This window comes from Schistocerca piceifrons, chromosome 6, assembly GCF_021461385.2.
Source record: "Schistocerca piceifrons isolate TAMUIC-IGC-003096 chromosome 6, iqSchPice1.1, whole genome shotgun sequence".
NCBI lineage: Eukaryota > Metazoa > Arthropoda > Insecta > Orthoptera > Acrididae > Schistocerca > Schistocerca piceifrons.
Genome location: NC_060143.1, coordinates 363,770,871 through 363,797,026, shown reverse-complemented (window position 1 = coordinate 363,797,026; position 26,156 = coordinate 363,770,871). Strand labels below are relative to the sequence as shown.

Here is a 26,156-nt window from a genome sequence, read left to right as displayed (position 1 = left end):
AAAAATTCGACGATTTGCCGCAAATAGAAATTATAAAAGTGGTAATCCATACAATTGCTACAAATCATGGTTTTACAGGTATATCTTGATAAGGTACCCTCCGCCACACACCGTCAGGTGGCTTGCGGAGTATGGACGTAGATGTAGATGTAGATAGATGTAGATGTAGATAATGGATAAGGGTTCTCGAAAACAGGAATATGGCATTTCTAGCTAAATGTCAAAATAATATACAGCTAAAAATCGAGCCATTTGCTGTGGTTAGTTATTCGGGTAACTGTGGCCCACAATGCAGAAAACGGGTAAAACCTGGTTTTTTCGGTTTTCTCAAGTACTGTCCATGAACAAATGTTGCTTTTATAGGCCACCTAAGGACCACCTTAGATCACACGTAATGCAGAAGAACCAATCACATCGCTCAATTTACCTAGGCTGGAGGAAGTGTATAATGTTTAAATGTTGGCTGTATGCTGTAGGATAGCTACAGTATGCCCTTTTTTCCGACAGGTATATAAATGGTCGCTAGGTCAAGGGATATCCGAAACGCTTGACCCCTTATCTCTGTGATCAACAGAATATGAGGTATGTTTTCCTGAAAAACCCGATTTTTTCACACAGCGACATTATATGTCGTACCACGCGAAAGACTACGGAAATGGAAAATGTGATGGACCAGATCGTGCACAGGAAGTTATTAAACTTAAAAGGAAGCTATCCGAAGAAGATCTGGACGACGAAGAAAAATCAACTGGAGCAGCTCTCAGAGTGAGTTACAAAATTGCTTTGCTTTTAGCAAAATCCCTACGCCCCTTCACTGATGGAGAGTTAATAAAAGAATGTTTGGTAGTTGCAGCGGAACATTTGCGTCCATCTCAAGTTGAACAGTCTCGGATTGTGCCATTATCTAACATGACCATTATGCGTCGCATACAGGACATGGCAGACGACGTCCAGAGCCAGCTTGCAAATATCTGTAAAGATTTTATAGCGTATTCTCTAGCTCTGGACGAAAGTGTTGATATCACTGCAACAGCGCAGCTTCCCATATTTATTAGAGGTGTTAACAGAGATCTTCAGGTGAGGAAAGAACTCCTTGGTGTAGTAGCTATGAAGAACACTACAATCGGCGATGATATTTTAAGTAGTGTTGAAGAAAGTGTTGAAAATATAGGATTGCCGTGGAATTCTTTAGTTTCAGTGTCTACAGACGGTGCACCAGCGATGACAAGGAAAAATCAGGTTTCGTTGCGCTGTTGAAGGAGAAAATGCAAAAACTGCCCGTGCCGAATGAAATAAGGGGCGTTCATTGTGTGATCCACCAGGAAAACTTATGTGCAAAGAGTATCACTCTAAAAAACGTGATGAGTGTTGTTGTTCGTACAACCAATTATATAAGGAAGCATGGGCTACAACACAGGCAATTTAAAAGCTTTCTTGGGGATGTAGAAAGCCAGTGTGGTAGCCTGCCTTATTACAGCGAGGTCCGCTGGCTTAGTCGTGGCGAATTATTAAATCGATTTTTTTGCCTATTAGATGAGATAAATATGTTCATGGAAATAAATAAAATGTGTGTTCCTGAATTGAAAGAGCCTTCATGGCAATGTGATCTCGCGTTCTTAGCAGATTTAACTAGCCATCTGAATGCTTTGAACGTTTCACGACAAGGTAAAGATCTGCTAATTACTCATTTCATAGATCGAATACGAGCTTTTAAAATGAAATTGACACTTTGGGTGAGTCAGCTGGAAACAGGAAATCTTGCTCATTTTCCTAAATTATCATCCACGCAAGATGTTCACAAAGACTGTGAACGTTATTCACATAGTTTAGTTGCCCTTAAGGAAGACTTTGATCCACGCTTTCAAGATCTGACAGCACAAGACAGTGGTTTTGATCTGTTCTCCTCTCCATATTCAGCGAATATTGAAAAGATTCGTCCTGAGCTGCAACTAGAAATTATTGACCTGCAGTGTGACAGAGAATACAGAGACAAATTTCAGAACAAGAAAAACATTTTGGATTTCTACAGACACTTCCCTCAGGATAGATTTCCTCGTTTGCACAAACTGGCGGCTACAATAATATCAATGTTCGGTTCCACGTATGTTTGTGAACAACTGTTCTCTGCAATGAAATGTAACAAGACGCGCCAGAGAAACGCATTGTCTGATCGAAATTTAAACTGCACGCTGCGCCTACAATGCACAAGAACAATTACTCCGAACATAGACGCAATTGTAAAGGGCAAAAAGTACAAGATAACCGAGAATCCCACAGTTCAGTGACACCTTTTATTGTGTAACAGTTCACAAATTAATACGAATGTAGAGGCATACACTAAGCTAATAAAATTATGTGGCATGTGTACATTCTCCTTTATTTGTTTCATTTGTCGCAGTAATAATTCGTGAGTGATATCCCTGCAGGTGACCGCGGATTTACATTGACTGGCGGCAGCTGTTGTGTGCCCCACGTGACTCTCCCCACTCTCCACTCTGGTCCGGTAGTGGGGGTAGCGTGCTCGCGCTGCTCCGTGCTCGCGCCTTGCTGCTCACAGCTTGCTCCGCGAGCACATATGTTGTGAAGCCCTGTTATAAACAAATAGTCTTAAAACTTAAATACAATTGCCAATACAAATTTACAAAAAAAACAGTTGTTGATTAATCTGCATGTACTCATCAAGAGAATAGAACGACTTATTCATAAGGTATTTTCTCAATTTAGATTTAAATGTAGACAGATCATTAATTTAGAGTTTGATATCTGATAGAAGAGAATTGAAAACTATTGCGGCAGAATGGTGAACATCTTTTTCTAGAACTCTCAGTTAGAGACATGTTATCAGCATTCAAAGATCATGTAACCTTCTGTGATCTGAATAAGGCCTTCGACTGTGTTGACCACCACGTTTTCCTCTCCAGATTAGAAGACTATAGAAATTGTGGCAAAAAGTCTAAAACTGTTGAAGTCACACCTCAGTTAAAGAAAGCAGGTGGTGAGTTCAGGTCAGTTATCAAACACACTTGATGTTGAAAATGGAGTGCCACAAAATCAAAATTAGGACAACTTCTATTCCTAGTACAAATAAATGATTTACCAGGTAATACAGATGTAAAGACATAAACTCTGATCATCCAGAACATTACGACAACATATTTGATAGCCAGTATGTCCACCTTCGACACGAATAACAGGGGTGACACATCTTGACATGGAAGCAATAAAGCCTTGGTAGGTCTATACACACAAGTTACCTAATTCCGTAAATTCTGGGGAGGGGGACGATGAGCTCTGACACCACATTCAATCACATCCCAGATGTGTTCGGTCAGATTCATATCTGGCAAGTTGGGGAGCCAGCACATCGATTGTAACTCACCACTGTGTTCCTCAAACCATTCCACCACAAACATGCCCTTGTGACATGGCTCATTATATTGTTGAAAAATACCATAGTCCCTAGGTATCATGATCGTCATGAAAGGGTGTATGTGATCTGCAACCAGTCTACGACAGACCTTGGCCATCATGGTGCCTTGCATGTGTTCCACTGGACCCGTGAATACCCATGTGAATGTTACCCAGAGCGCAATGGAACTGCTGCCAGCTTCTTTCTGTCCTGTAGTACAGGTGCCAAGTAGCTGTTCTCCCAGAAGACGACAGAGTCGCACCCTCTCATCAGCGTGATGAAGAAGGTACCAGGATTCATCAGACCACGAAATGCTCTGCGACTGCTCCAACATCCAATGCTGATGGTCACATGCCCATTTCAGTCATAGCTGCTGATGTCGTGGTGTTAATATTAGCACATGCATGGGTCATCGGCTGCAGAGACTACAAGTGTTTGGTGCACTGTGTGTACTCTGCCCAGCGTCAAAGTCTGATGTTAGTTTCGCCACAGTCGCTGTCTTACTAGTCTGCCCAGCCCATGACGTGTGACATCTGCAGTGGGGGAAGAGGGGTTGGCCAGTCAACCCCACGACATTTGGATGTGGTTTTACCTTGGTTTCGCAAGTTGTTGAAGACACTCACCACAACAGCACTTCACGAACATCTGGCAAGTCATACAGTTTCCAAAATGCTTGTGCCCAGCCTCCAGGCCATCACAATATGCCATCTGTCAAACTAAGATAGAATATACGCCTTCCCTATTCTGTACACGGACGTCATACTCATTGATACTACATGCACTTTACATGCATCTGAGTAGCAGTCATTCCTCGGCAGGTGGCGCTGCTATTGCCTGCATGGATTTATACCAGCAGTAGGTAAGTGGCCACAATTTTTCGGTTGTAAACAATGTATTGTATTGTATTGTATGTTAACCGGGGGCCTAGAACCGATGGAGAGGCTCGGTCCCCACCACAGCTGCAGTGGTCCACAACCCCACGACGACTACCGCAGTCCACTTCACCCCTCCGCCTCCACACACCAAATCACTCTTTCAGCGTTATTGTGTAGTTTGGCCCTCGGTGGACCCCCCAGTGGAACGTCTCACACCAGATGAGTGTAACCCCTATGTTTGTGTGGTAGAGTAATAGTGGTGTATGCGTAAGTGGAGAACTTGTTTGTGCAGCAATCGCCGACATAGTGCAGCTGAGGTGGAATAATAATCATCCACAGACTGCCCGACTCACCGGACATCAACATAAGTCCGCCGGCGGATTCGTGTTGGGGATCAGGCACTCCTTCCCAATCTGGAAAAACGTGCGTTAGACCGCACGGCTAACTGAGTGGGCTGTAAACAATGTAGTTGGAGACCTTGTCAAAATAATGAATTTGGCGAGAAGAAGTGAAGTATCGTCGTTCAATGGAAATGGTTTACTATTAAACGTAAATAAAACGCAGAATATGTGGTTCAGCCTATCAAAGACTGATAAAATAGAAAAACAAAATGTGAAATTTTTAGGCATTACACATGACAATAAACTTACATAGAACACCAATGTAGAACAAGTAATATCAGTTATGTTATCAAGAGTAATACACTTGATGAAGAGACTGAGTCATGTGTCATCTTTGAATGTGTAAGGACAGCGTACTTTATTTTTTTTCGATCTATTTTGAGAGGCACCCACATGCCTTGCTCATACTGTGGCATCAAGCAGTCAGGCCTGCAAGATGAGTGGTCTGCCAAGCGAGTGGATTCATTCTTATTTACCGAGTAACATGAACTCTAGTACTCACACTTAAGTTACAAGTTATCCTCCTATATGATTAATACGCAACGGAAACGCACATCTGACTATCAGTGATTTACAGAACTCTGACTGTTCACTACGCACTGGCAATACCACATTTTCTTTCTTATTTTATTTAACGGCTTTTGTCAACACGTGGCCACCGCACTGAATATGAATGGCGCACACATTATAAATTCGGGACATTATGACAACATACAATTCGAAGGAAAAGTCCACCAATCTTTTTCTTTTCACTATCTTATTTATTCCAATAAATTCTCTAACCTAAACACACAAATTCTATAACCTACAACAATAACACATGAGAAATTCCGCCCAGTGGGCATGGCTTTACATTGGTGAATCTCTATATTATGGTCTCGTAATTATTTAACGCTACAGTGCACTTTCTGGATAGGATGGTGGATCTTTTATTATACCTCACACTTCGACTCTCACAATCATCATCACTAAACTTTCCTCCAGACCGAGCGGTACTGAAGGAACAAGCATAACCCACTAATCTTTTGAAACTACCTCGCTACTCTCCCATGCAAACCACACATACCCAAATTACATGACATACACCACACTACAACATGAAATACTACACAGAGAATAGTCACAACATTATCACTTTCAGCTTTCCCACTTCAATTAATATTTATCCCAGTTTCACACGACACTGCCCCACTTCATAATTCTACTTTCCTACTACGAACTCTGGAGATATTTCCATGTCTTCCTGTGCAATGCAAGCCAAGTGGCGTTGCTGGATAGACGGCCGACTCACCTTGCTTCTCTCTCAGAGTTTGAATCTAGCGTCACACGGAATCATATCACGCAAAGTAATATTAAGAACGTATTCATCACACACGCGAGTCCTCAACTGATACCATGGACGAGTACTTCTCTTTATCTTTTGTCTCATACACAGTTTGAGACTCACACAGTACTCACCACGTGGAAGTACTCGTCTCTAATTTCAAGTCCTGCACACGCCATTTCTTAAATATTTCAACTTATGGTACACACGCTATTTCTTAAATATTTCAACTTATTGTACACACGCTAGTAATTCAGCTTAACTTAAGCACACGGAAGTATTTCAACTTAATGCTACACGTGGTTTCATTGTGACCATTGGTCACTTCCGAAGATTCCTACAATCCCATTAATATTACCTGCCTGACATTTAATTCTCCCCACAAAAGTTCCTGAAATAGAGAAATTAATATTTCAAACTACCCTTAAATATTCCACATGCATACCATGTCTCCACTCTTTCGTCATTACGGAGCACAACTAAAACAAGTCTTAACAGCACAAGATCCAGCGGCAGAGTGCTGAAACATGGCCGTTCTCGAGGTCCTCTCCACCTCTGCTGAAGTGGGGGGAGCACCTTTCTACCGCATTGGTCAGCCACATTTCAGGCGCTCAAAGCTCAGGCAAATTTCATCTCTTTGGTCCCACCAAAGGTGGCCAAAGGATCGACTAAAAGATGATCATATATTCACATTCACTATCTGCGGTTAGCAGACGACCATACATTCATTCATTTCACAGATCTCACCAAACTGGATGTAGGGATTTACTTTGTGGGAGTGCACATGTGATCAATTAAATAAATAAATTGTCATTCTTTCCCACACTGGTATCCGGCTTCACTGTATTAATTGAAATTGAGTTATTTTACCAAAAAAAATGTGTTCTTCTGACAAAAATAATGAAGTATGTTGTACCCATTTTCAATGTCGTGCGGTACTGTACCCTTTCAATTTTCATTCATCATATCATCAGTGTTCTGCCAAAAGTGCGATAAGAAATAATGTCCCTCTCATTGTAGGCTTCCAATCCAGCAAGAGGTTGTTCAGTACCTCTCAAAATAGCAATTGTTAACCGTGCATTGCCACTAACTACTTCTGTTGTAGTACAAGAAAATTGAATCTTGCAACCAACAAAAGCAATAGGTCCTTGTAGTAACTCCTGTTGACCAGTCTCATTTGGTGTAATTGAAAAAGTATCCACTGTCTTGTACACTGGAAGTCTGCTCCTCCTCATGTATCTTCTACGGCGGTACGGCATGGCGATACATAGCGTGCGGCTGCCTCGAGTCGAATGAGCCTGCTGCTGCCTCAGGACACAGTTATCAAGCACATGACGTCAGAATTTCCTGCCCCCACTCGCGCGCACAGCGCCAGCGCACCTTATCAGTGTTGCGCAATCTTGATTTTCCAGCAACACGGGCCTAGTAATTCTAGGTCCCGTGTTGCCCGGCTGCCTCGTCCAGCGGCAAAGACCCGCTCAAGGTCACCCGCCTTACACGGCGGCATACAACCAGTGCAAAGAGTTACAGTGTCCAGCCTTCTGCCATCCTCTTCAGGTCTGCATAAATTCCTCTTCCCTTTATGTCATCTGTCATCTCGTATCTTCTTCTTCCTCTCATTCTTCTCCCACAAACCAATCCTTCCAAAGCACCTGCTAGCAAGCACTCCCTTCTCAATGAATGTCCCAACCAGTTCCTTTCCCTTTCTCTTACAACCTTCAGCAGACATCTTCTCTCACCAAACCTTTCCAGTACTCTTTCATTACCCATTCTTTCCATTCAGCTTATTCTCTCCATTCTCCTCCACATCCACATCTCAAATGCTTCTAACCTTTTTTCATCTTCTCGTCTCAGTGAATGCCTCCTTCGCCATGTCAATTCGAGATTTCACCTCCTGGTGACATCTAAAGTCTTCAGTTATTGTGCTTCCAAGATGTTTAAATGTACTTACTTGGCTAATGGTAGATTGTCCTATTTTAATATTGGACAGTCTGCGTCTTGTACTGATGACCATACTCTTTGTTTTTGCTGTGTTCATTTGCATCCCATATTCCACACAAGCTTCTTTCAGATCTGTCAGCATGTTATTCACTGTCCACTTGCTTTCTGCTACTAATACCATGTCATCAGCAAATCTTATACGTTCTTTGTTTTTCCACCAATATATATATTCCTCTTTTCCCATCTAAGCCTTTCGCAATAATCTCTTCAAGGTATGCATTAAACAACAGAGAGGAAAGACAACAACCTTGTCTGACACCTCGTCCAATGTTGCTTCCTTCTGACATCTCATTTCCAATCCTTATCCTTACTTTCTGGTGTAAATATAGATTCTGTATCATTCGGCTCTCTTTCCAATCTACTCCTTTCCTCTTCAAAACGTCCATCAGCTTGTTCCACAGAACTCTGTCAAAAGCCTTTTCTAAATCTATAAAAACAACAAAGATTTCTCTACCTTTTTCCATATATCTTTCCCCTATAGTTCTTAAAAGGCCAGTAGCATCTCTTGTTCCTTTTCTCTTCTAAATCCGAACTGCTCCTCTGCAATCCCTCTATCTAGCTTGCCATATATCCTTCTATTCAACACTCTCAGCAAGACTTTAGCTGCATGAGAAATTAGACTTATGGTCCTATGTTCTTCACATTTTTTATTGTTTCTCTTTTTCTCTATTGGTATCATAATTGTTGCAAGGAAGTCCACAGGCCATTCCACTTTCTCATCTATCTCGTTACAGAGGTACACTATTTCGTTTCTTGCCGTGTTTCTCAGACTCTTCAACAGATCTGCTGGCATATCATAAATTCCACATGCCTTCCTATTCTTCATCTCCTTCAGCACCTTTTCTATTTTTGTTTCCAAGATGGTGAATACCTTTCCATCTTCCAGCACGTAATGCTCCTCTTCAACCTTAATTTCGCTTTGTATTTCATCCCCCTTATAAAGAAATTCAAATTATTCTTGCCATCTGTTCAAAACCTCCTGTGGTTCTTCTGCTATAGTACCATCCGCTCTTTCTATTTCCATGTTATTCCTCTTTCTTTTACATTCAAAAACTATCTCACTAGCCAGTGTATTCATCATTTCACGCTTTCCCTCTTTCTCAATTTTCTCTGTTTCGTGGCATTTCTGTTTCTTCCATTTTTCCCTTGCTTCTTCAGTTTCTCTTCTTAATTCATTATTCAGTTTCCTCTACCTCTTTTTGCCTTCTTAATTTTCTACATTTTTCCACTTTCTCCACTCTTCCATCTTCTTCAGCTCGTTTTCTGTTATCCATTATTTCCTGCTACTTTGGGATACTCTAATTCCTAGGACTTGTTTGGCAGAATACATGAGTCCTTCCCTCATTTTTATCCATTTGTCATTAACACTTTCATTAGCACTACCACTTTCCCATTTTTCCATGAATCTGTTCTCCAAATCTGATACCTTTCCTACATCTTTTAGTCTTTCTATATTTAGTCTTCCCTTTGCTTTACCTCTCCAGACTTTTTTCAACCTCACTTGTATTTCTCCCTCTACTAGGTTGTGGTCTGAATTCATATCCGCTCCTGGATAACTTTTGGGATTCTTCAAACACTTCCTAAACCTTTTTTGTGTCAGGATGTAGGCCAACTAATAACTTTCCCTATTCAAATTTGATGTCCATATATAACATCTCCTTTTGTGGTGTTCAAATAATGTGTTACCAACTGCTAATGAATTTTCTTTACAGAAACTAATTGCTCATTCACCTCTCTCATTTCTTATTCCTAATCCAAATTTTCCTACTGTATCTCCAGCTCTTCCTTCACCCACCACTGCATTCCAGTCCCCCATGATGATAACGCAGGCATTTCTATTTTCTTTCATTATTCAGTTTCCTGTACCTCTTTTTGCTTTCTTAAGTCTCTTCATATATTCATCCACTTCCTCATCTCTATGCTGGCTGGTTGGCATATAAACCTGTATTAACACCAAATCTTTTGAACTATACTTAGTTGTACCATCAATATATTGTAACTTCATTACCTTATTTTTCCGCTTTTCCCCTAACAACATTCCTACTCCGATTTCACCACTTTTGATTTTCTCTGAGTAAAACAGCTTATAATCTCCATTTTCTATCTTCCCATTCTCTCCCCATCTCATTTCACACAAACTGAGGGCATCGAATCTGTTCCTTTTCATCTCCTGTTTTGGATTCTCTAGCTTTCCTGCTTGCTATAGTGTCTTTTCATTCCATGTTCCAATTCTTATCTTTCCTTCCTTCACTGTCCCTTTCTTCCTTTCAAATATGTCTACTCTTTATGTGTTCCTCTCCCAAAGATCCAAATGAAGGGAAGTTTTAACTCCGGAATCTTCCACATGGAGAGACACACCATGTACTGCTTGGGAATGTAATGTGGTAGTTTCCCATTACTTTCTACATAGGCAGTAGGATCCCCAGCCTAAAATCAGCCACTCACTATGAGTCAGATGCTGTCTATAGCCGCCCCTCTGGGGTACAGTCGCTACGTGTACTCTTTTTGTACCCAAAGAGAGAGAAGGTGCCTCTTCCACCAGCTCCACCATACTGAAGTCCATCTTCTCCACCTTCATTGCCATTGAGGTCTTCACTGTATCCCTGGCAGGAGCCCTCACGGGGCACTACCTCCTGGGCCAGGTGAACCAAGGTCTTTTATCGAGGCATTATTCCTCCTCCTCCTCCTTTCGCAACCAGGCTTGGGACCAGCTATGGTGGATTTTGATCTATTTTAAAATATAATAATTAATACTCTGGGGAAATAGCAAAACAGAAATGAAATTCTTGTAATTCAGAAGACAATTAGAGTAATGGTAAGAATAAATAGCAGAACTCATTGCAAGCCTTTGTTCACTAAGACTTTAACTCTAATTAATTTATGTATGTAGAAAGTGTTAGTTACATACTGATTGAACTACCAAATTTAAGTGTAAGAAATTAAAGGCATGGTTATAATACAAGAACCAGTACCACTCTGCTCTTACCACAAAATAGACTAGCAAAAATAAACAATAGTCATACACACATGGCAATCAAAATATATAACAAACTGTGTAAAAATGTCACGAACATCCCAGTCAAACCATTTACTTAAGGAAAAATTGCATGGCTGCTTGCTAGCTAACCCACTTTCCTCTTTAGAAGAATTTTTAGAAATATCACATTCGAAAATGTAAATAGTGTATGTATCTAACATTAATAAGCAAATATACTGACAAAGTCTATTGCATGAACAAATGCTGGAGACTAAAAAGCAATCGGAATCTATTGAAGGATTGAATGTTTTAGATCCCTATATAAATCATTTTTGACCTTGTACTGAGAACATGATAGACACTGTTGGAACAGTTTATGTCACAGTTCGGGAAATCTCGGCTTCTGTTCGATCCTTTGATCAACCTGCATTCTAGTGACCTGTTGGTGCTATCATGATTATCTATAATAGCGTTTTAATGCACTATGAATTTCGACAATAACTGTGAAACACGCACTGAAATTCCATCTAAGGTGGAGATCATACAAAACAACGGAAACTACACTGAAACGCCAAAGAAACTAGTACAGGTATGCATGTTCAAATACACAGATATGTAAAAAGTAGAAAACGGCACTGCAGTCGGCAACACCTACAAAAGACAAGAAGCGTCTGGCGCCATTGTTAGATCGGTTACTGCCGCTACAATGGCAGGTCATCAAGACTTAATTGTGTTTGAACTTGGTGTTATAGTCGGCGCACGAGCGATGGAACATAGCATCTCCGAGGTAGCAATGAAGTGGGGATTTTTCCTCTGCAACCATTTCATGAGTGTATTGTGAGTATCAGGAATCTAGTAAAACATCAAATCTCCAACATCGTTGTGACCGGAAAAAGATCCTGCAAGAATGGGACCAATGACGAGTGACGAGAATCATTCAACGTGACAGAAGTGCAACACTTCCACAAATTGCTGCAGATTTCAATGCTGGGCTATCAACAAGCGTCAGTGTGCAAACCATTCAACGAAACATGATTCATATGGGCTTTCAGAGCCAAAGGTCCACTTGTGTACCCTTGATGACTAAAACTCCGCCCAAACAGGCCACGAAGGCTCAAGGGTACCCTGGTATGTCTAGGTACGACTCTGACAGGTGACATATCTAAGCATCCTGTGTGATCACCTGCATCCATTCGTATCCATTGTGCATTCCTACTGACTTGGGCAATTCCAGCAGGACAATGTGACACCCCACACGTCCAGAATTGCTACAGAGTGGCTCCAGGAACACTCTTCTGAGTTTAAACACTTACGCTGACCACCAAACTCCGCAGACATGAACATTATTGAGCACATCTGAGGTGCCTCACAACGTGCTGTTCAGAAGAGATCTCCATCCCCTCATATTCTTACGGATTTATGGACAGCCATGCAGGATTACTGGTGTCACTTCTCTCCAGCATTACTTCAGACATTAGTTGAGTCCATGACTCGTCGTGTTGCAGCAATTATGTGTGCTTGCGGGGGCCCTACACAATATTTGGAAGGTGTACCAGTTTCTTTGGCTCTCCAGTGTCATAAACAAATAAAAGATTGCAATCATGATTTTGTGTAGTTCTCGAGCTTTCGATCGGCCCATAATCTAATGATGTCTGATGGCACTATCTCCAAGGCAGGTCATTTAGCTGTAATTTATTCTCATGATAAAAATTTACAGTCACTTTATTATGATACAGTTCGTTTGTTCGGCATTTAATTCTTGATTAGTTTTCTTGACTGTTTCATCTAAATGGTGCTTTCTTGTTTTCAGACTGATTAATTGTGGTAATGTTTTTATCTGTTGTACAACTATGTGAACAGGGGTGGAATTGCTCATTTGCAAACCTACTTGGTAAACCATTACTGCCTCTCATAATCAAATAAAATGTTGTATTGGCTTCATCAAGCAATATTTTTTGGAAGACAACATTTTCACCTTTGTTACCTTTACTTAAAAATCGACATAAAAGTTTCTTATATCCATACATATATACATACATACTGTATGAGAACGCATATTGTAAATTTGTTCAAATGCAATAGGAGTTTGTCCAGTGGTACGATTTAATGCTGTTTCTACAACTGTTTCAAGAAATTGTGTAATTGATGCAGAGCCGTAGCTTATTATTGTGGCTAGTTCATAGTTTCTTTCGTATACCTTGTACTCAGGCCACTCGGATCAAATGTAACATGATTGTTCAAATAATCTCGATATTGTATGGAGCACTGTGGTGAATTGGAAAATCTTGATCCTGCTCGAACACTAGTATCGTTTGCCCACCTCTATAATCCCCTATTATATGTAAAAATGAGAATAGTTATTCGAGACAAGACCATAAAAAGAGCAAGTGTTATTGAGATGTAGTGGCTAGTATTTGGAGCTTGCAGAAGAGATTTCAGCAATAATATCTTTGATGATTGCCTCTCATGGTTCTAATTAGTCTCTTTTGTGCAATAAAGATTTTTGGGTTAAAGGCCAATTACCCAAAAACATTATACCACACCCCATAACAAAGTGAAAGTACTCAAACTAAACAGTTTTGATAGCATTCATATCACCAACAGTGGTGTAATTAACTTTTAGATAATTATTCAGATTATTTTGAAGTTAACAAATCACTTTTTGAAAAATTTGATTTCACCCTGGTCAGTTAGGTAACTCATTTTCCACTCTACATTTGGCTATGAACATTCGGACAAACACATGTAGCAAAAACTAGTGTCACTCTCCTTGATCAGCTAGGTGTAAACATGGACAAGTGTACATCAGAAAACTTTGATACTGGCTATAGTGACCACCTCTTCGCAATTACTAACCATACCTGCAAGCTTTTCAGGAAACAAACGGCAATTATAAGATTAATGAAACAAGTGAACAGCACAAAAGCATGTAGACCTTTCTATAAATAACTACAGATCTTACCCCTTCCCTGCATTTATATACTGTAAGTAGTCATGCCTGTCAAAAAAAGTACACTGAGGATATCTCTTGTCTCAAAACAAAAGTGTCCGTGACTACAGCACCAGGTCAGACAGTGAAATGCATGTTAATCATTGTCACACCACATTATGCCAAAAAGATGTATATCATGCAGGAACAAATCTATACAACAGCTTACCAAGACATATAAAATGTCTTACAGAACTACAGATGTTTAAAAAGTCTGTCACAGCCTACTATCTGAAAAACTGCTACTATTCAATGTCACAGTACCTTATGTAACAACAAATGTAATTTGTATCTTTATCTGTAGAAATAAGTTATAAATATACAATATTTTAAAAAATGTAATTATTAACCGTATGGATCCAATCTGTTATAAAAATTTACATAGTGTATTTTGATGTTTGAAAAATCAATACATAAAAAGGTTTTGTGTCCAATATGCTGTGTACGATATATGTACTGAAAAGGAGATTTATGTGGACAAATAAATAATTTCTAAGGAGTCTTGTTTTCACTCTGCCAAACGTCTAACAAATAAGGGTCGAAGTGTATTCTGTTATATTCTTTATTGCAGTTCTCTTTGGTTCTTGTAGTATCATAATAAATATAGCATTTGACAGGTATATGAACTGGTACGGTCTCCTTCAACTCGTAGGAGGCTACGAGGCTACAAATTACACATGAGCTGGTCTCAGTGAGGATTCTTCGATATATATCGCACAGGACGTTTATCGGAGTGAAGAGGATAGTCGATAACTTTAAAACTCCTTGCATTGTTGATTTGTTGTCAAGTACTGGAAGTATGTGCTAATGTCAGTGTCAGTGCTGTAAAATAATCGTAGTGGTGTGAAGTCCTGTACATTTATTACAATGGTACCCTTATATTTCTTATCTTCTTGGGCCATATATTGGTGTCATTTATGTGTAACAATTATTGTGTATTATTCTTTCAGGCCAGTGAAGTTGAAGATACCCTTAAAAGGATTCAGTCCCATAAAGGGGTAGTTGGGACGATTGTAGTGAACGCTGAAGGTAAGTGATTGTTAATATTGTAATACATTGTTTTGTTTGACTGGCAGAACTGTTCATCAGCGTATGAATCATATACCGAAAAAGCACTGTTGGTTGCCGCTTGATACGACGGTTAATAATCATGTTATTTACTTTCTTCATTTTCTCAGCGTCAGACTCTTTAACCTTAAAATGAAGCAGAGAATAAAAATGTTTTCATTATTTCGTGAAAATCTTTCCCAGTGATGTGTTGTCGTTTTCTTTCAGAGTGTTGGATTCTGTAAGTAATTTCCAAATAGGAATGTCTTTTCTTTTAAAGTATCATTCAACATACGTGCTAGGTATATGCATGTAACATCAGAATGCGCGGGGTGGTTTACTGCATTGAAGCTTTTCGTGAAGTAAAGTTACTTGATGTTGTTCAACATACAACGGTTCGAAATGTTTATACTTGTTCGTGGTTCTCTTATGTAAGGAGAAGGATTGTGCTATCACTGTAATAGGAATGTGCATAAGCTCTGTGCCCCACATTTACCATTCACGCAATTACAGACAATGTAATGTATGATTTGAGAAAGAAAAAATTTAGATCTGATGTGCAGTCTGCTACAACTGGAGAAAGTCTTATGATGTAATGGAAATACTGTCACATCCACATAACTATTGTAGAGTCCATATTAGTTTTGATCAACCACACTAAGCATTTACAGTACAACATCCTTGCCATGTTGAATACACCAGTTCTCACCCAGACACCAATGTGAAGCATCATTGGGCTGTGTCATTACTTGGAGGTGTGACCAGTTAGGAACATCTGGTGTCATTGGCTCAGGAATATGCTTGTTGCTGAAGTGTAATCCAGAGGAAGGCTGGCACCAGGCCTTTCAGTCATACGGCACTATTACTATTAGCATTTGCAGTGCTGTAAATGTGTCTTAATGGTTTCTGTCTGACATTTGTGCTGTCTGAATCGTATGGACAGTATAACTTCCCACAGATGGTGCTGGAGAGTAATACTTGCTCCCTTTGAAACCTACTCTTGTAGGATGGACAGCATTTAGAGCAAAAATGCATCACTGTTTTTATGAAAAAGAGGTGACATGCAAAGGTAAATATTGTTTAAGTAATTTTGTATAATAAAAACTAAGGTTTTGTGATTACAAAGTATAGACGCATTTACTAAATAAGGTTGACACCCAAATGAAACCAACATTGACAGATTTCCTCTGATATCTAGCTCCCAGCATCCAGCATGAAGAGTGCAAAGCAGTGTTTTTAGTGATTCCTCTGCTCTCAGTATCCCACATTAAAAGTGTGAAGCTATGTTTCAGGTCTGCTATGCCCTGCACATGCCTTAATAGTTTTGATTTTATCGTACTGACTTGGTGTGAACCATATTTAAGGGGCAGTTTGTGTTCTTACAATATTGCGAAAAGATGTACTCTGAAAATGTTGAACAGTCTTCCATATACTGCCAGATATCTTTGTTGGTGTGGCCCATTGATTTTTGCCATAGACCTGTGGAAGCACAAGACATACACATAAATCATGCAGCCCCATTTTCTTCCTACTGGTGTTTCTTCAGCAATAAGATCTGCTGAGCTTGAATGAAAAAAGCCATAGAAAATGCATTGTCAGAAAGCTTAATGGCAGTGGCAGTTTTGCTCATGTGCTTGTCAGCTGCTCCGCACCCGAGTTGTATGGTAAGTGGTTACTTGTACTTCTTCTCTGGAGAAGTAATTTTCAAGAATGGCTTACATGAGGTTCCGATAAGTTACTTTCTCTGTATCTAAGCTGTTGTTGTTGTTGTTGTTGTTGTTGTTGTTGTGGTCTTCAGTCCTAAGACTGGTTTGATGCAGCTCTCCATGCTACTCTATCCTGTGCAAGCTTCTTCATCTCCCAGTACCTACTGCAACCTACATCCTTCTGAATCTGCTTAGTGTATTCATCTCTTGGTCTCCCCCTATGATTTTTACCCTCCACACTGCCGTCCAATACTAAATTGGTGATCCCTTGATGCCTCAGAACATGTCCTACCAACCGATCCCTTCTTCTGGTCAAGTTGTGCCACAAACTTCTCTTCTCCCCAATCTTATTCAATACTTCCTCATTAGTTATGTGATCTACCCATCTAATCTTCAGCATTCTTCTGTAGCACCACATTTCAAAAGCTTCTATTCTCGTCTTGTCCAAACTATTTACTGTCCATGTTTCACTTCCATACATGGCTACACTCCATACAAATACTTTCAGAAATAACTTCCTGACACTTAAATCTATACTCGATGTTAACAAATTTCTCTTCTTCAGAAACGCTTTCCTTGCCATTGCCAGTCTACATTTTATATCCTCTCTACTTCGTCCATCATCAGTTATTTTGCTCCCCAAATAGCAAAACTCCTTTACTACTTTAAGTGTCTCATTTCCTAATCTAATACCCTCAGCATCACCCGACTTAACTCGACTACATTCCATTATCCTTGTTTTGCTTTTGTTGATGTTCATCTTATATCCTCCCTTCAAGACACCATCCATTCCGTTCAACTGCTCTTCCAAGTCCTTTGCTGTCTCTGACAGAATTACAATGTCATCGGCGAACCTCAAAGTTTTTATTTCTTCTCCATGGATTTTAATACCTACTCCAAATTTTTCTTTTGTTTCCTTTACTGCTTCCTCAATATAGAGATTGAATAACATTGGGGAGAGGCTACAACCCTGTCTTACTCCCTTCCCAACCACTGCTTCCCTTTCATGTCCCTCAACTCTTATAACTGCCATCTGGTTTCTGTACAAGTTGTAAATAGCCTTTCGCTCCCTGTATTTTACCCCTGCCACCTTTAGAATTTGAAAGAGAGTATTCCAGTCAACATTGTCAAAAGCTTTCTATAAGTCTACAAATGCTAGAAACGTAGGTTTGCCTTTCCTTAATCTTTCTTCTAAGATAAGTCGTAAGGTCAGTATTGCCTCACGTGTTCCAGTATTTCTACGGAATCCAAACTGATCTTCCCCGAGGTCGGCTTCTACTAGTTTTTCCATTCGTCTGTAAAGAATTCGTGTTAGTACTTTGCAGCTGTGGCTTATTAAACTGATTGTTCGGTAATTTTCACATCTGTCAACACTTGCTTTCTTTGGGATTGGAATTATTATATTCTTCTTGAAGTCTGAGGGTATTTCCCCTGTTTCATACATCTTGCTCACCAGATGGTAGAGTTTTGTCATGACTGGCTCTCCCAAGGCCGTCAGTAGTTCCAATGGAATGTTGTCTACTCCGGGGGCCTTGTTTCGACTCAGGTCCTTCAGTGCTCTGTCAAACTCTTCACGCAGTATCGTATCTCCCATTTCATCTTCATCTACATCCTCTTCCATTTCCATAATATTGTCCTCAAGTGCATCGCCCTTGTATAGACCCTCTATATACTCTTTCCACCTTTCTGCTTTCCCTTCTTTGCTTAGAACTGGGTTTCCATCTGACCTCTTGATGTTCATACAGGTGGCTCTCTTATCTCCAAAGGTCTCTTTAATTTTCCTGTAGGCAGTATCTATCTTACCCCTAGTGAGATAAGCCTCTACATCCTTACATTTGTCCTCTAGCCATCCCTGCTTAGCCATTTTGCACTTCCTGTCGATCTCATTTTTGAGACGTTTGTATTCCTTTTTGCCTGCTTCATTTACTGCATTTTCATATTTTCTCCTTTCATCAATTAAATTCAATATTTCTTCTGTTACCCAAGGATTTCTACTAACCCTCTTCTTTTTACCTACTTGATCGTCTGCTGCCTTCACTACTTCATCCCTCAGAGCTACCCATTCTTCTTCTACTGTATTTCTTTCCCCTATTCCTATCAATTGTTCCCTTATGCTCTCCCTGAAACTCTGTACAACCTCTGGTTCTTTCAGTTTATCCAGGTCCCATCTCCTTAAATTCCCACCTTTTTGCAGTTTTATTCAGTTTTAATCTACAGGTCATAACCAATAGATTGTGGTCAGAGTCCACATCTGCCCCTGGAAACGTCTTACAATTTAAAACCTGGTTCCTAAATCTCTGTCTTACCATTATATAATCTATCTGATACCTTTTAGTATCTCCAGGGTTCTTCCATGTATACAACCTTCTATCATGATTCTTAAGGGGATACGGAATCGGATTTTGGGTTAAAAAATCGATTTTTTTTTATTGGCGTATTATATTCTGCCATGTTTCCTCTTTAAAATGACGTATCATACATAGCTCTACTACAATTATAACTATTTTATTTTTATATATTTGTGAGATCGGGTATTGCGCTTTAGTTATACACGTCTCTCGTGGCTGACCATGAACTTTTTGGCAGTACCTTTAAAGTGACATGAATTCAAATATCCCGGTTTCCAGCGACTATTTATACACTAGTTGCCCGAAAATGTTTCTCTCTGGTTTCCTCAAGTTACTCTTTGACTTTGTGGCGGGACTGTTTTGTAAACAGTGTGATATAAGAAAGTAGTTGTTGTTGAGTTATTTCGTATTTAGTGCTTCATTTTTCGCAGTGAAAATGCCTAGAGCTAAAGCAAAAGTATTTAAAAAGCGTGTGAACTGGCAAAAGAAAAGAAATAATGATTCATTAGCAAAGCAAAGCAGTTCATCATCATCACTGTTGGAAAATGTGAATCCACTTATTACTGATTTGCCGAACGAACTTACACCAAATGAAAACAGTGCTTCTCATAAAAAACTAAGAGATTTGGAAGAGAAATATAATTTACTTGATAGAGGGAATGAAGTTTTTGAACTCATTGATACGAATATATTGTGTGAAGCTCTTGAAAACAGTTTGTGCTGCAAAAAATGTCATGGAAACGTTTCTCTGAAAGTAGAATCCCATGTTGGCCTGGCTGCCCAGTTTAATTTAATATGCAGTGTTTGTAAATACAGCTGTAAGTTTCCAAGTTCGGTTTCAGTAACTGTAAATAATGGATACAAGAAAACTGAACTTTATAGTGTAAATATTAGGTTAGTTTATGGATTGCGAGCAATTGGTAAGGGCAAAGCAGCTGGTGATATGCTATGTGGTGTTCTAAATCTTCCAAGTGCACCTTCAAAGTTTGAAGCTTACAATTATGTACTAGGATCTGCAGTTGAAGATGTAGCACAGAAGTCAATGCAGGTTGCTGTGGAAGAAGCAGTGGAAGAAAATGACGGCAGTCGTGACCTCACAGTGGCGTTTGATGGCACGTGGCAGAAAAGGGGCCACACCTCCAACAATGGTGTTGTAACAGCAACTAGTGTTGATACTGGCAAGGTTATTGATGTTGCAATAATGTCTAAATACTGTAGGTGCACAGGCAGGCTGAAAAATGAACACAGTGATGACTGTATTGCTAATTATTATGGTAGTAGTGGTGGCATGGAGGTTGCTGGGGTGAAGAAAATTTTTCATCGCTCTTCACAGTGGTATAATGTTCGCTATGTCAAATATCTGGGAGATGGTGACTCTAAAGCATTCAAAGAAGTTTTGGAAAGCAAACCATATGGGAACAGTGTAAATATAAGCAAACTTGAATGTATAGGACATGTGCAGAAGAGAATGGGTGCCAGGCTGAGAAGGTTAAAATCAGTTATGAAAGGGAAAAAACTAGATGATGGGAAAACCTTGGATGGCAGAGGAAGATTGACTGATTCCATAATAGACCACATTCAGAACTGCTATGGCCTTGCAATCAGGCAAAATACAGGCAATCTTGAAGAAATGAGGAGAGCTATATGGGCTTTATATTTCCACACCGCATCCACGGATGAGCATCCACAACATGGTTTGTGCCCCAAAGGTGAAAACAGCTGGTGTAAATACAATAGGGGACTAACAACAGGAGAGAAATACATTCACCACCACAGTCTACCATCAGCCATCATGGCAGAAATAAAGCCCATTTTCAGAGATCTGGCTGACAGAAGTCTTCTGATGAAATGTCTTCACGGAAAAACGCAGAACCCCAACGAGTGCTTGAATAGTGTGATATGGCATCGTCTCCCAAAAACAGTGTTTGTCGGAATTAATACACTACATTTTGGTGTGTATGATGCTGTGGCAACCTTCAATCTTGGAAATATAACTAAATGCCAGGTCCTTCAAAAGTTGGGTATGTGTGTTGGTTCCCGTACGGTACGTGCTATGTTCTTTTTAGATCAGCACAGACTAAGGCATGCTGATAATATAATCAAGACATTAGTGAAAAAAGCAAGACAGGTGCAGAGGGGTGCCAAAAGAAGACTTGAAGATGATTATGAAGACTGTGAAGGGGGTATTAGCTACGGATCAGGAATGTTTTAATCTTCTTTCTCCGTTTCCCGTAAGTTTACTTTTTACTTCATCTAGGAACATTATCTCAGGTACTGGTCAACCTAGAAGTCTGAAATTTTTATGACGTAGTGACATAGGTCCCTATTACATACTGAAACAACGATTTTTTAATTACTTGATTTACAAAAGACTTAGGGGTGATAGTCTAGTAAAAAGCGATGGAAAAAATTTACTTAAAAATAAATGTACAATATCTCTGTAAGAAAATACTTTGACAATAAACTGTTGTTTCAGTATTGTTGTAACATATGAATGCACATACAGTAAAATTTTTACCTCTCTGTCTCCAGTAGTTTGTGAGAAAATGTTCCCTATAGTAGGCATATATTAACATTGCGGGGATAGGTGATTCCGTATCCCCTTAAACCAAGTGTTAGCTATGATTAAGTTGTGCTCTGTGCAAAATTCTATCAGGCGGCTTCCTCTTTCATTTCTTAGCCCCAATCCATATTCACCTACTACGTTTCCTTCTCTCCCTTTTCCTACACTCGAATTCCAGTCACCCATGACTATTAAATTTTCATCTCCCTTCACTATCTGAATAATTTCTTTTATTTCATCATACATTTCTTCAATTTCTTCGTCATCTGCAGAGCTAGTTGGCATATAAACTTGTACTACTGTAGTAGGTGTGGGCTTCGTATCTATCTTGGCCACAATAATGCGTTCACTATGCTGTTTGTAGTAGCTTACCCGCATTCCTATTTTCCTATTCATTATTAAACCTACTCCTGCATTATCCCTATTGGACTTTGTGTTTATAACCGTGTAGTCACCTGACCAGAAGTCTTGTTCCTCCTGCCACCGAACTTCACTAATTCCCAATATATCTAACTTTAACCTATCCATTTCCCTTTTTAAATTTTCTAACCTACCTGCCCGATTAAGGGATCTGACATTCCACGCTCCGATCCGTAGAACGCCAGTTTTCTTTCTCCTGATAACGACATCCTCTTGAGTAGTCCCCGCCTGGAGATCCGAATGGGGGACTATTTTACCTCCGGAATATTTTACCCAAGAGGACGCCATCATCATTTAATCATACAGTAAAGCTGCATGCCCTCGGGAAAAATTACGGCCTTAGTTTCCCCATGCTTTCAGCCGTTCACAGTACCAGCACAGCAAAGCCGTTTTGGTTATTGTTACAAGGCCAGATCAGTCAATCATCCAGACTGTTGCCCTTGCAACTACTGAAAAGGCTGCTGCCCCTCTTCAGGAACCACACGTTTGTCTGGCCTCTCAACAGATACCCCTCTGTTGTGGTTGTACCTACGGTGCGGCTATCTGTATCGCTGAGGCACGCAAGCCTCCCCACCAACGGCAAGGTCCATGGTTCATGGGGGGGTATCTAAGCTACACAATCCAAAACCCCCTACCACTGCATGACTGACTTGGTTGCCCCACTGTTCATGACTCCATACAGCTTTGCACTAGCATTGAAATATTGGCATTGGCTCTAGTGACTTACTGGTAATGATGCAGGAGACTGTCACCACAACACACGCTCATTACATTAATTACCATTGAGAGATGGCTGCTATCCACCAAACTAAGCAGAGAAGAAAACAACAGATCTGATAACTGGTTTTGCCATTCACAAATTATTTGTATATGTTGAGAATAGCAGTAATGCTGTTCATCCCTCCATTAGTTTCTAGTGATGACTCTTCATCCAGAGCTACATACTGCCTTTTACCAGTGGGAAATCTTCAATCCAGTTTCATGTAGAAGTGGTTGTAGCTCTTAAGGTACGCATTTTAGAGCTCATGTTTACTAGCCTTTTTCCATTGAATGATAGTTCCTGTCATATTCCTGAATATTTGACCATTGCTCCTGGGACACATTGTGTAGATTCACATGTTTGCAGTAGATACCAGTTATAAGTGCTGCTAATTTTCCTAAATATTCAGAGTACAGTATAACAGACCATTTGTAAGTCTCAACATCTGTAGATTATCTTTATAACTTCCACATGCATATGATTTTAGAAATCAGATAAACTTGATTCACAATTTCATTTTTGTTTTGCTGTCTCATCATCGGTGCACATGAAGTTAATAAATAACTGGGCAGAATGTTTCAAAATGCTGCTGACTTACCTGATCAAAGTTGTGGGGCATGTATGATAGCTCTTTGATGCATTGTGCCTTTAAACTTGTGAGAGCCATCCCAGATAGCATTCCCCCCCCTATCCCATTAAAGTATCCACAGTCTCATGAAGCCTGTGGGACACTTCTTTGGACAGCTTGCTGATCATATTGCTAAACCACATTGGACTTCTATCATACTTCACCTTTGTTGGTACATCCTCATCCAGCATGTGTTGAATTAGTACAAAATGCTATCAGTACCAGTAAAAAACCTGCAAGTGAAATTTGCGCACATTCACAATGCACTTGATTCTGAAGGAAGACACTGGTCTTCAGAAGCAAGAATTGTCATATGTATCAGTCTGTTGCATATTTTCCCATTTATGCCATGTATACTCTCTTTCTTGGCCAGTTTTTTTTTTTTTTTTTTTGGGGGGGGGGGGGGGAGGGGTAAACTGTATTCACCCTGTATATAAAGGGTTTATCAAAGGTAATCATCAGATTTTTAAAAAATGATGACTATTATGTTATTTGAAATATGTGCATGAGCAAAGTACTGTTGGAAAGAGCAAACTGTAGAGTTTTATATGGTTCCTGCTAGGTAGCAATAGTGTACGCCCACCTTATTTCTAGTAAAAATGGTGTCGGGACAACACAAAGCATTTTGTATTTTATGTTTTGCGAGTGTGGGCGAGTGGTAACTGTTCAGCATGACTATCGTACTAAGTATGACGCTACAAATAATGCAATACCTTCTCTTGCTGACAGTACACGTACTGTAATGGATGATGATAAACAGAAGCGCACCCCCACCCCCCCCTGCGGGTCCGGGGGCTAGAATAGGCCCGAGGTATTCCTGCCTGTCGTAAGAGGCGACTAAACGGAGTCCCTCCCCCTCGAGGGGGTAGTTAGCGCCTGCGTCCCGAGACGGACGGTTCCACGACCTATATTTGCGATTATTTTGGTTTTTCACTTCTTCTGGTTTCTTCCTTCCTTTGGTTGGTTCCTTTCTTTGTTCTTCTCCATCTCACTGTCTTACTTACTCTTTCCCTTGCCTTCTTCTCCTTGCCTTCTCTGGTCTCCGCCTCGGCGTTTGAGACAGTCTGTCCTTTCTCTCCCTCTCTCCCCTCTTCTTCCTTCCTCCCTGTGCGTGCCTGAAGGCCGACCCACGCGTTCGCACGCATAGCCGGTGACGGGGTAACGCGTAACTCCCCGCCCTGGGTAGACAAGTAAGGCACGCACGTACCCCCTGGTAAAGGCCAGGCCGATTGGTCCCTCCGTCCGTTTTTCAGGAGGTGTGACCTGAGGTGTAAACATTCACCTAAGGCAGGAGTGCCCTCTGAGAGGGTCCCCACAAGGAAGGAGCGCGCCATCGGAGACGCTGGCAATCATGGGGGATTCCTCCGTAATGGATTTCTCTTCTTCTTCTCCTCTCTCGACTTCTGCCCAAAAACGGAAACTTGACCAGCCACCAGTGACAAAAGTACTACCGCTTGCCCCAAAGTTCCTCGTAGTTTCTTGATCTGAGGACGGAAAGGATTTTTCCTCTGTCAACCCTTTCGTTATCCAGAAGGGCGTAGATGCCATAGCCGGATCTGTCAAGTCTTGTACCAGGTTGCGTAACGGTACCTTGTTACTAGAAACTGAGAGCGCCTTTCAGGCACAAAAACTGCTTCGGGCCACACTACTGTACACATTCCCTGTCCGAGTGGAGGCTCACCGCACTTTGAATTCGTCTCGTGGTGTGGTATATACTAGATCACTCAACGGATTGACTGATGAGGAGATTCAGTCTTTCCTCGCTGAGCAGGGCGTGACGGCTGTCCATAGGGTCATGAAAAAGGTCAACAATGACCTTGTACTGACCCGGACACTTTTCTTGACCTTTGATAGTGTTCAGCTGCCGTCTCGCATCAAAGCGGGCTATGAGGTTATTTCTGTTAACCCCTATGTCCCGACACCTACGCACTGCTACCAGTGTCAGCGTTTTAATCACACTCGCCAGTCTTGTTCCAATGCGGCTAAATGTGTCACTTGTGGCAGGGATGCCCATGAGGGTGACTGTCCACCTCCGTCTCCTCGTTGTGTGAACTGTCAGGGTGACCATGCAGCGTCCTCCCGCGACTGTCCCATCTACAAGGAAGAAAGCTGTATACAGGAAATTCGGGTCAAAGAGAAGGTGTCCACCTCGGCTGCTCGCAAGTTATTTGCTAGTAGGAAGCCCACGCTGCTGCCAGCGGGGAAATACAGTACTGTCCTCGCCTCTCCTCGGACTACCAGGGAGGTGGCGACGCAGACATGCGATCTGACCTTCAGCACTACGGTCGTCCGTTCGGCCAGTGCTAAGATCGCCCGGTCGACGTCTCCTTTTCCTCCTGTCACTCCTCAGCCACAAGCACCTTCATCAGCTTCTGCCAAGACGAAGACCCAGAAGTCAGACTCACGGACCTTCAAGAAGGAACCGTCCCGTGCAGACTTCCTACGTACCTCGAACTCCCAGCCATCGACCAGTACTTCCCCTAAACGGCCTTCCAAGAAGGCTCATAGGAAGCGCAGTTCTCCTTCTCCGCCACGGCGTATTTCTTCTGCTGTGCCACCCAGCGGTTGCCGCCCCAGGCCGTCATTCGTTTCGCCTGGCCGCACCGCTGGTAGCCAAACATTTGGCCGTTCACCGGCGGAGGAAGCTCCCCCTCCCGGCCATCTTAACAAGATGGCCGATGAACCTATAGAACCAATGGACGATGACT

At 41.0% G+C, this 26,156-nt stretch overlaps 1 protein-coding gene across 1 annotated transcript in view; it reads left to right on the top strand.

Annotated features, from left to right (window-relative positions):
- Positions 1-14,687: 14,687 nt before the first annotated feature.
- The window catches only part of LOC124802906 (dynein light chain roadblock-type 2), a 30,231-nt gene continuing 18,762 nt past the window's right edge, over positions 14,688-26,156 (top strand). Inside the window, exons 1-2 of the mRNA XM_047263972.1 lie at positions 14,688-14,846; positions 14,927-15,005. Coding sequence (XP_047119928.1) covers positions 14,844-14,846; positions 14,927-15,005 — 82 coding nt within the window. The 5' untranslated portion in view covers positions 14,688-14,843. The remainder of the gene's footprint in view (positions 14,847-14,926; positions 15,006-26,156) is intronic.